At 40.6% G+C, this 11689-nt stretch overlaps 2 protein-coding genes across 2 annotated transcripts in view; one reads left to right on the top strand and one right to left on the bottom strand.

Annotated features, from left to right (window-relative positions):
• The window catches only part of LOC147147596 (ral guanine nucleotide dissociation stimulator-like), a 32308-nt gene extending 27206 nt beyond the window's left edge, over window positions 1-5102 (bottom strand). Inside the window, exon 1 of the mRNA XM_086030925.1 lies at window positions 4500-5102. Coding sequence (XP_085887051.1) covers window positions 4500-4520 — 21 coding nt within the window. The 5' untranslated portion in view covers window positions 4521-5102. The remainder of the gene's footprint in view (window positions 1-4499) is intronic.
• A 1083-nt stretch (window positions 5103-6185) lies between these two features.
• On the top strand, window positions 6186-11273 carry ptges2 (prostaglandin E synthase 2). Its single transcript, XM_086032118.1, has 7 exons — window positions 6186-6534; window positions 7087-7293; window positions 7384-7439; window positions 8228-8380; window positions 8896-9096; window positions 9343-9460; window positions 10768-11273. The coding sequence occupies exons 1-7, from the start codon at window positions 6211-6213 to the stop codon at window positions 10906-10908; spliced, it is 1200 nt and encodes a 399-aa protein (XP_085888244.1). The 5' UTR covers window positions 6186-6210; the 3' UTR covers window positions 10909-11273.
• Window positions 11274-11689: the final 416 nt, after the last annotated feature.

Genomic DNA, 11689 nt, shown 5'->3' on the forward strand with positions numbered 1-11689 from the left:
AAATGGCTGCCACTCAGGGGCTTAGGTGCACTACGAATGGCTGGCATTTAATTAATTGCACCATGTCAAATCAAATGCATCATAAAAGCAAGTAAGACACAAATCAAATATGAAAGTGACCTAGTGCACCTGATGAGTATCACACCGATTTGTTCCAGACCGCCAAAGAAGATGGGACAAAAGAAAGCTTGTACGTGTTGCTTTTGCATTTGAGTCGATAGCGTCCACCCGAAGGGGAGTAACTCATATTCACCACAACACACGGAAACGGTCGCCGGTGATTCTTCTAGCCTGTGCGAGGACCGGCCTTTGAAAAATGTCTTGCCTCTTTCCTTCCAATCACTTTCATTGCAAGACTTTCGATTTTTGTTTTACATTTGACAGTTAAAGGACCAAACCAAGCAGACATGCCATATCTGATTAGACTCTCGAAGATGGCATTGTAAAAAGAAGTCATTACTTTTGTGCTCGCATCAAACAATCTAAGTCCTCTCAGGAAATGAAGCCCCTGAAACAATTGAGAACAAAATAGTCCGCATGTTGGTGTTTTATATAAAGGTTGGGATTTGATGTTCGGGTTTCAAATTAGGGTTTTACACCAGAGTCAGGGTTTCAATGTAGGGGTTGAAGACAGGATTCAAGTTTCAAGTTTGGATTTTAAAGTAGGGTTTCAAGCCTGGGTTAGGATTTCAAGTTAGGGTTTAAAATTAAGCTTTCAAGCCACTGTCGGGTCAGGGTTTCAAAATTGTGCTTTAAACCTCTGTTAGGGTTTGAAGTCTGAGTTGAAGTTTCAAAGTAGGGTTTCAAGCCACGGTGAGGTTTTCAAGTACCTTCAAATATTCTCCAGCAAATTTTTGTCTCCGTGGCAACCTGTGTCCCGGTGTGTGTTTGTTACAGGGCACTTTGCCGACTGGTCTGTTCAGTGCGACTGAGCGCCACCTCGCCCGCCCTTAGCTTCTCTTGGCACTGGACGCCAGCGGTGGGCGGCCATGTTTGACGCCAGCGCGTGGGAACAAAGCGGCCATTGAGCTACCATTCATGTGCTAATGACGCTAGCCGTGTAGCGGAGGATGTCCCGCAAATGAATGCTGTTGCCATGGCAATGAGCAGACACGGTAACCACTTCCTGCAGACTCACTGACAGTGCAAATATTAATGCAACTTTTACGCAGATCACAAAGGCCCAATTTAGGGCAAGTGAAGTCTGCCTAGCAACAAGTGACTTGCTTTAAATTCAGGTATTTTTGGGGGTGTTGTGGCTGACCTACTTCTTTTTGTTTTCTTTACGTTTTAACATCCTGAGTGTTACAATTATTTTATTTTATTTTTTTATTATTGTATATATTTCCACTTATTTTGGTCATTTCCACGAGGAAAAAGGCCTAAAAATGTTGATGTTTTTCAGCAACAATAATTGTGAATCTATAGAAACAATATCGACATTTAACAGTAATCACAATTTAATGTGAGATGGAAAAAATACCGATATTGCGGTAATTGCACACAAATTGACATGCAATACCTTTTTCATGGAATTGGATGCTTTTATATTGAGCTTGCTTATTTTGCAGCATGAAAAACATTTACTTCTTTTAGTAGATGATAAAAATGTCATTTCTTTAGGTACATGTTAAATATAGCAATAATATTGATATCGCTATAGTCAACATCCAAATTGCATGTTTTTCCAATGTCGTGCAGCAATATGGGCCCCAGTATGAGGGGTTCTAGATTAAGTTAGGGTTTCAAAGTAGGGTTTCGAGTCTGGGTCAGGGGATTCCAACATGAGTTAGGGTTTAAATGAAACTTTGGTTTCAAGCCAGCCGGGTTGGGTTTTGAAACTATTTTCAAGCTTGGTTTAGCATTTTAAACAAAGGCTGGAGTTTGAAATTAAGGTTTGAGCCCAGGAATAAGGTTCCAAATTAGGTTTTCAAACTAGAGTCAGGGGAGTAAGAGGCCTGAGGCACACACAGACACACACACACACACACCAAAAAAATATTTCTTCTGTTGTGAGCAGTGTTGCCAGTTACCTTGAAAAAGTAACTTAGCTAATTTACTGATTACTTGATTATAAAAGTACTCAACAGTTGACGACAAGCCCGCTCAACATAAAACTGAAACCCGCTTTTGACATTATATAATTGGAAGAGCATTTTTAACAGTGACGTTCAACAATTAAGTTTCTTTTTAATTAAAAATAAAATAAAGACAACCTGTTTTTTGACTTAACATACGCTATTATTTGTATTTGTACAAAATGAGTCTTTGTGGATTCCACCTAACATAAATGGCCTACTTCGTCTTTCTAGACTTCATGAAACATAATTTAACACGTAACACAGTCTGTTTTAGCCTGACATATTTAACTGTTTATGTTGTCGTGACTAAACTTAACACTTCTAATGTACATTGTTTATCAATAAAATGATTACATTTGGGGACCTCATACACATCACACGGCCTTGCGCATCTTTCTCTTGAAGCTTGAATGTGCTGCTCGCCATATGTTGTTGTTGTTTAATTTCCGTACAGGTAGCGTTGAAGCTGGATAACACGGGATTCCTATTCAAGTGTTGTTAAATGTTACGAGCTGCTTGTCAACATTATTACTGTGTTGTAACAAAATGCGACTTTGAAAAGTAACTGTAGTCAGATTACTCCAATGAGAGAAGTAGCACATTGGATTAGTTGTTACGGTAAAAATTGATGTTTTAGAGTAACGTGTTAATTTCGAACGTGTTACTGGCATCACAGGTTGTGAGTGTCTAGTGTAAACTTTAACACACTTGGTCCCGACTTTCCACAATTCCCTTTCGCGCAGCCTCCATCAGCAGTTCTGATTGAGCTGTCTGAATTCTGCCCAGCAACAAGTGACCAAACAATTGTGCAACGTAACCAGGAAAAATCTGTATTTTCATGGCTTTCGCATCAATCACTACTCTGTGTGAAAGACACACACACAGCCAGCAAACTTTCAGACTTCTGAGGTAGTAATAGAGGGGGGATGCGGGCTGTGTGAAATTTGTTGGGGGGGTGAAAAGATTAACATCAGACACTCCCTTCTCTGCTCCCCGCTACTCTGAAAGCAACTGTCACATTCCAACTATTTCACACATCACACCAAAAGCTGATGTCATTCAATTATCTGAATTACGGGATGCAGTGTTCCTGTGTGAAAGTGAGCACAATTGCGATAATGTCCTGCTTGCCTTTGCTGCGTTCAGTGTCAAAGGAACAAGCAGATAAATGTTGCTTTTTTTTGTGATGCACTAACTTTATGCAATGAAGGGGCTACATTTTGCAGGATCTCTGCATGAAAGATGTTCTTTTTAATTGGTACCACCATGTGTTGGAGTAATTAATCACTAGGTTCTGTATGAATGCAAAGGAGGAGAAATATCGGATCTCCTGTTAGGTGCAGCCGCTATTTTTCAGAATCTGTAAGAAAGGCGTTATTAGTACATTTGCTGTAGTAAATAATCACTGAGTTCTGTATGAAAAACAAAGACCAACAAATTCCAGATCTACTTTTACGACTATTTTTCAGGGTGTCTATGACTACCTTTATTACATGCAGTCAGTATTCGTGTTAAGGTCAAAATTCCCATACATTTCAATAGCTCGACTGAAACGGCGACGCACGGACAGCATGACACAATTTGCTTCATCTCCGCTTGTTATTTGCTTCCATCAATAAACACATTATATTCATGTCACTCACCGCACAAATGAAGCAGACGGTTTCGACCTCGCTTTAAAAGTGTGGTGTCCTACTCACTCTAGCTTTCGCCACGTTTTGTTTATCACTGAACGTGTATTTCCAGTGGGTCGCGCTCCAAACGGCGCGCATACAAGCACTTCAAAGACCAAGATTCCTTGCGGTTGAGCATGCGCAGAGTGTCCCGTGCATAAGGCATAGTCCGATTGCCGTATACATGCACGAATACTCAGGTTGGAAAGGGAGTAACCCAGGCATGATATTCGGAATTTTAAAAACCCAAACAAGGGCATATTCGGGTTATTACACACGTTTACATGGCTTTTTAAATGGCATATTCGGGTTTTAAAAGGTTTGTTGGCTGCATGTAAATGCAGTCTATGTGAAAGTGGTCCATGACTGATACCACCATGCATCATAGTAAGCAATCACTGGATTCTGTGTAAAAGGCAAAGGCGGATGAATGTTGCATCTACTGTTAGGTGTGGTTATTTTGCAGCAACTCTGTGTGAAAGGGGCATATGACTGATAGCAACATTTGCTGTAGCAATTGCTGGGTTCTGTGTGAAAAACAAAAAACATCAAATACCAGATCTACGTTTTCGCCTATTTTGCAGGGTCACTGCATGAAATGAATAAAAATTCTGATTAGGTGAAGATAATGTAATTTTAAAAAAGCACTCAGCAGTCAAAGGTGATGCTAATTAGCTACATGCAAATGAACCCTGTGTCCAGGTGTGCTTTTGGGGACAAAATGTACCATCTTTTCACATCTTACCTGTTTTTCCAGCATGATCATTCTCTCGCTGTCATGACCTTCATTAGCGTATTGAGGTACACCTTCAGTCGGCCAGTCAGTCAGTCGCTCCCCTCGGTTCGCATCCTCATCGAGAGAAAGAAAAAAAATGACGACTGGGGGGAAAAAAACGAGCTAACTAGCTTAGCCGTGATGCTAATCGACAGCTACGGTGTTTAAATGTCCTCTTCGCCGCCAGCATGTCTCCACATGGCGGGGGGGAAGGGGGGCCAAGCACCCCGACAGGTTAAAAAAACAGCCGTGGAGCTAAAGGGATAGCTTAGCGTTAGTCGGCTAAAGAGCGAGCGATGGTGTTTATTTGTCTCCTCCCGCTGTCATCCGAAAACAACACCACATCGGCGGCGGGGGGGAGAAGATGTCCTCAAGCGTCAGTTGTCCACACCAAACCTCCATCATCATCGCCGTCGTTGTCATCTTCCCCGCTGACAAGTAGACGCCCCGGCTGGATGTGGCGATGCCACCGCGACCGTGGATGCTTTAATGGATGCTGGGGAAGGCGGAGGCGAATCTCTGCTTTCGTGAGCAGCGATGTGCCGTGGACGACGCTCGCGAACGTTGCACACGTAGCACGAGCGCGTACAATGTGGAAGGCTGTGGAAAATCCGAAGGGACAGTGAACGCACCGCAGTTAGCCTGGTTACTGTATTATTGGATGTTTATTTACTACAGAGAGTTCCAGGCAGGCTCTCTTTTTGCAAACATGGCCTTTTATTTACTCAATATATGACTATTGATGTCATGTTAATATAGAGTGGGTCCCTGCTATCAGGGGTAAGGCATTTATTTAGGGACAAATGTATCTGTACAAATTTATTACGTTATTGAATTGTGAAATATAAGTGATTATAGTGGTACTTTGATTATTTTTTTAGTATTCATGTATTCCATTTCGTTTTATTACATGTACGTAATTTTAAATAATGAATTGGATTTTGGATTATTTGATTGAAATTTTAATACACTAATAATTAGAGTATTGAATTAGAGTCTAATTAAGTGTTTTTCCACCTTTGTGAGCCAAGAAAAAAAAGAAAAAATTCACGGCACACCACTTCGCAAAACGATTAAAAAGTATATATCGTTGGCCTCAGGTGAAAACCTTGTACCTCCAAAATGGTCACTTTTCAGGAGTTCAACACTTTATATTGGTCAATAATGTGTAAAAATAACACCCACGCATGTGGACTGACTAATAGTATATAGATTTTTGAAAAAATATGAAATCCACCAAAATTTATGAGGTTTTGGCCCGACGCCAGCGATATATAAAGGTTAATTATGTACCTTCAGTTATGGTAGGAGAAAATGTCATTGTTTCTTTTGTTGGTATAGGTGTTTGGTATATATAAGTTAACAAAAAAGTAAAAAATATTGAAATTTTCCACGGCAAATTAATGTACCACGGCACACGTTGAAAATCACTGCTCTAATTGCACTTTCAATTATTTACAATAGAAAATGGTCATGACATAAAGAGAGCTTGAAAATGTCTTTTTGTGAATAAAAATTTGCGTTTAAAGAGTGATCGAATTAATTAAACATTCAAAATTGTTGTATTGACGTACAATGAAAAACAGCGAAAACGTACCTAAGACGTCATGAGTGGGCGGTGCTTACCCCGGCAGTCTAACCCCAACTTGTGAGGAAAGCGTAACCACGCAACCTGATTGCAATGCATTGTGGGACTTTATGTAAATCCAACATGGCGGCGGCCTGTGCCAGATCGCTGGTTAAGGTCGGTTGGACGATTCTGGAGAGTCCTGCGCTCCGCCGACCCGGCACTGGCGTCCTCTTACCGGGGACCCGTGTGTCCCGGAGGTCCTACTACGGCGGCAGCGCCGGGACAGGAGCCCGCTCCGGGCTGCTGTGGTCGCTGCGGGGTGGAGGAAGCCGAGCGCTGGGCTGTGCCTTCCTTCTCGGCGGCGGTGTGGGGATCTATCATACCGTCAAGTTCTACTGGGCCCAGCAGCGACAGCTGGCCCAGGAGCAAGCCCAGGTGAGATGCCTCATTTCCGGGGAGAGTAAAGGGAACTTTACATGGAGGAGCTTACTTTTTTTACTTTTCCCCAAAAGTAGTATGTATAGGGAAAAATAAAAGAAAACACTGCTAAATTATCCGTTTCTGTGATTTGGCTTTTAATATTTGTGTGAAATTAACTTTTTGTTTTATTCTAGAAATTTGTGGCAACATCGTATTATTGTCATTTGGTGCACCTATCAAGTTTTGGTTCCTTTTTTTTTTTTTGCATCGGGCGCACCAAAAAAGAAAGAAGTAGACGCTCTTTAACCAGAAAAAAAGTTTGGCTCTTGCGTTTTCTGTTCTGTAGCAATTGGTAGTAAAACATGGGTCAGTTTCACCCAAAATAACTTGTTTCTGGCTAAAAAGCAGAGAAATCAAACTTTTTGTGAAAAGTCACATCACGAAGAACTGTGAATGTGACGCTAATATGTTTTGCTTTTGACACCTCAAACACCCCAAAATGATGGACTGAGTTATGCGATTGCTCCTCTCGCCAGTCGGTGGTGACAATTTGCACGTGTGTCTCAGGTGGCCCCTGCAGGAGGCGCTTTGTCAGCGTCTCCGTCCCTGACGCTGTACCAGTACCAAACGTGTCCGTTCTGCAGCAAAGTGCGAGCCTTCCTGGACTACCACGGGCTGGCGTACCGCGTGGTGGAGGTGAACCCGGTCATGCGGCGGGAGATCAAGTGGTCGGCTTACCGGAAGGTTCCCATCCTCATGGTGGACGAGCATCTGGTACTGTGCCACATCTAACGCTAACTCGCAAACATGTTGAGTGATTTTTATTTGTCTATGACATCAGTTGTTTTTTTAATCAAACTGCAGCAGCTGAACGACTCATCCGTTATCATCAGCTCGCTCAAGACCTACTTAGTCAGCAAGTAAGCCCTGCTGTGTGAACAACTATCTTGACTACTGCTTTGATTACCTTAATAGCTACCTTAACAATTACCTTAATAACTATCTTGACAACTAACTGAATAACTTCCTTAACAACTCACTTCAGAACATTGACAACAACTGTACTGTATTGTTAAATACTTTGACAACTACTTTGTATCTTGACCATTACTACTACTATACCACCCCCTTGACAATTGCCTTAAAAACTACCATAAAACCTATATTAATAGCTACGTTGACAACTACGTTAACAATTATCATGACTATCTTGGTGACTACCTTAACCATCTTCAAAACTAACCTAATATTAACAACTTTAACTATATTAATAAATACCTTGACAACTATGTGAATAACTATATTAATAACTAGCTTGACAACTACATTACCAATCTTAACAACTACCCTGGCAACTACCCCAACTACCGTAAAACCTATATTAATTGCCTTCAATTTTCGTAACTATCTTGATGACTACCTCAACCATCTTGACAACTAACTTTATTACTACCTTAACAAGTGGCGTAAAACCTATATTAATAACTACCTTGACACCAACCTGAAGAATTATCTTGATGAGCACCGTAACAACCACCTTGACACAACTTAACAACTTTCACAATTACCTTGACAAATACCTTGATAACCGTAATTACAACTTTGGCAAAAACGTCGATCCCCTCAACTACATTGACAATTAATTTGACAACCAACCGGCACCTACATGACATCCAAACGCTCACCTTTAATCATTTTTTTCCCCCAGGGGTTCCAGCATGTCGGACATTTTGCGCTGTTACCCCGAGATGAAGTCGGTGAACGACAGCGGCAAGGAGGTGACAGAGTACAACAACAAGTATTGGCTGATGCTGAGCCAGGAGGAGACGGCCGCCGTCTACCCCGAGAAAGGCATGCAGAAGTAAGACAAGCTCGCTAGCAATGCTAAGCTAACTCTTCATTCAACGTCATGTCCATGTGTTACTTACTGAACTGACTTTGAAGACATACATACTGTCACTAATGTCAACTTGTATGAGAAGAAGGCTGCTTTTAACGGTCGAGTTGTTGGCTTTTCGCTTTAATAATTTTTCTAAATACCAAATCCAATTTGTATGTAAAATCTCATGTATGTAACTGACAAAGACAAAAACAAAGGACATTTTCACTTTGATTGTGGTTGGTCTTAATCTATTTTATAAACGTAATGTCGTTTTTTCATTTAGATTAGTTAATTTTTTTAAAAGCATTTTTGCTTGTATTTAGTTCCGTCAACAAAAATGCATTTTCAATTTCATTTTTTTTGTTCATTTTCGCTATGATAACCTTGCCGCACACGCTGACAATCTTACACGCACGCACAGACACACGTGCCATATCAGATGCCGTCTTTTGATTTGCGCTGTCAGCATGCTGTTAGCATGATTTTTGTTTCAGGGAGGAGATGAAGTGGCGTCAGTGGGCCGACGACTGGCTGGTGCACCTGATCTCGCCCAACGTGTACCGCAGCACCAGCGAGGCCCTGGCCTCCTTCGACTACATCGTGCGCGAGGGCAAGTTCGGCGCCCTGGAGGGAGTCTTCGCCAAGTACGTCGGCGCCGCCGCCATGTTCGTCATCGCCAAGCGCCTCAAGAGCCGGTGAGTGAGTCGCTCGCCATCGCGGATCTTTTTGTGTTGACAATTAACATTAATATTAGCTTTTTAAGCAACAAAATTTTTAATGAATCGGCCGATTAAGCCGTTACCTGAATTTTATTCTGCCAAATATCAGAATCGGTCATCAAAAATCCCTATCGTTCGTGCCCTAGTTGTGTCAATTGCTACTGTGCTCGTCGGTTTTCATCCAGTGATAAGCAAGCAGGTAAGCGAATGGCTTAATTGCAGACACAACCTTCAAGACGACGTGCGTCAGGACCTGTACAAGGCTGTTAACGACTGGGTGGCGGCCATCGGCAAGAAGAGGAAGTTCATGGGCGGAGAGCGGCCCAACCTGGCTGATTTGGTGAGAAAACACGGCAATGCCGCCACATCGACACCTGACATATTACAGTCAACCAACGTTAGGATCCAGATGGTGAAAATCTGCTAATAGACAGACAGTGTACGTTTTTAAAAAAGTTTTCCCTCTACCACACACACATTTTGAAACCGATGAGAACAATTTTTGTCAAGTTGTGATAGCGCCTGTTCTCATTCTCCTTCTGTCACAAAATGGGAGACGTTTAACATCACATTGAGCAAGACACATGAAACAAAATGGAGTCCTGCTACCTTCAAATTTTCAAACTTTTTTTGCCCTTGAATGAGCGGCATATTTTTCGAGAGGGGCAAAGGAGTGTTGTTTATGTTTAATGGCTTGACCTGTTTTAAGGCGGGAAACGAAAATAAGTCAATTCAAGTGTTGTATGATTCATTCTGTGCTGTCCTGTGCACATTGTTGTTACATATCGATCGTCTCAAGGCACTACTGTAATATAAAAAAATATATGGTAAGGCTGCAATTACCTGTTATTTCAATAATCAATAAATCTGTGGATTCCCCCCGATGAATCTGTATGTCAGATAAAAAAATAATATGTATCCCTTTATTCAAAAGCAGGACAATATTTCAAATTGGCTGCAGAAAATGCACAAACATAAATTGATTGCGTTTCGTTGACTGGCTTGGTCAGACGTGTCAGAGGCACAACAATTAATTGATTAATCGACAAGTATTAGTATAACTATTTTGATCATCGATTGATCTTCCAGAGACCTTAAAATTTTTTAAATTACCTTTAAAATGGCCAAATCCTCTAAATGTCAGCCTCTTCGCAGTAAATGTTCTCAGATTTCTGTAATGCTCCATAATAGCAGACTGATTATCGTTGTTATTCCAGAATAAGACATTTGCAAACATTTGCTTTTACTTTCTTCAAACGCTAATCATCATTTTGGCCATGTTTCTGCTATTTTGTTTGTATATTTTCTGCTACTAATGCCCTGTTTTTGAATAACGGGACGGAAATTATTGTATTTTTCTAATCTGAGTCATTAATTTATACAAAAAAAAAAAAAAAAATCGACAAATGAATAAAAAAAGAATTGTCAGTTGCAGGCCTAATTTTAAGTTAGTGTCTTCAAACGATTCATTAAATGGATCAAAATAGTTGTTCATTGATCAATTTTAGTTGTCAATTAATTTTTGCACCTGTTATGCTATATCGCAGCATTTGGGGGTCTGCATAATGTCAAAACCCATTAAAAAAACGATTGTTTAAAAAAAAATAAAATCTCACTGTAGTTTTGGCGCTTGCTCGTCCCCGGCAGGCTGTGTTTGGCGTCCTCCGTGTGATGGAGGGCCTGGATGCCTTTGACGACATGATGGCCAACACCAAAGTGAACCCGTGGTACCGGCGCATGGAGGCAGCCACGCGCAACCACGGTAGATTCTCACAGTCGTCACGGTAACCCCGTTGTTCGCCAAAAGACAGCAAAACTGCTTTGTAGAGGACATGGAGACTTATGGACACTCATGTAAGCTTTCCGTTTTTCCCTGGAATATTGCAATCATGGGCAATATTCGGCGGATTTGTACGGTTAATGTATTCCTTAACGAGTCAGAATAAAAAGAGAAGAAGTGTTCGTTAACTTATTGTGTTAAGCTTCCGGGATGCAGGATGGTGGCGCTGCCATTGGAAGCCGCTCTCCAGTTGGTGTTTGCCTGAAAGTAAAGAGAAATAAAAATGTTTAAAAATGCAATCAAATGTGCTTGAAATGCAGGATTCAAATACAGTATGTACTTGTAAAAATCTTCATTAAAGACAAGAATGTGGTGTCTTGTGTTTGTATTCAATGTTACATGTTAAAAACTTTTTTTCATTTTAAATGAGCTTTAAAAACTTACCTGTAAATGAAATTTCATTTCGAATATGTATTTTATACAACAAACTGCACTGTTTCAATTATTTTTTTAGTACATTAGATAATGCGATTTTTCTAACTGTCCATCTAATAGCTATCTTGATCTGTTTTTAATGTTCCATATTTTTGCTAAGCCTAACCTTGCCAACTTTTCTAACCCTAACTTCAATTTACAGTACTGTTGCTATTGTAATTTTTGTATTCTTATTTAAAAAAATTCTAACCCATAGTTTGTTTTAATATTCTAGCTTTTTTTTTATCCAGTGTAGCTGTTTTTTCCCAAAGAATTTGATATTTTTTTCTAACAGTAACAAAACATTTTCTCTTA

Source organism: Filicampus tigris, chromosome 5 (genome assembly GCF_054856515.1).
Source record: "Filicampus tigris isolate MCC_2025a chromosome 5, RoL_Ftig_1.0, whole genome shotgun sequence".
Lineage (NCBI taxonomy): Eukaryota > Metazoa > Chordata > Actinopteri > Syngnathiformes > Syngnathidae > Filicampus > Filicampus tigris.

Excerpts from the sequence above, each read along its gene's own strand:
- ptges2 (XM_086032118.1), top strand. The coding sequence starts at position 6,211 with ATGCATTGTGGGACTTTATGTAAATCCAACATGGCGGCGGCCTGTGCC. Across the intron at positions 6,535-7,086 it reads TGGCCCAGGAGCAAGCCCAG|GTGGCCCCTGCAGGAGGCGC; the intron begins GTGAGATGCCTC and ends CGTGTGTCTCAG. Across the intron at positions 9,461-10,767 it reads GGCCCAACCTGGCTGATTTG|GCTGTGTTTGGCGTCCTCCG; the intron begins GTGAGAAAACAC and ends CGTCCCCGGCAG.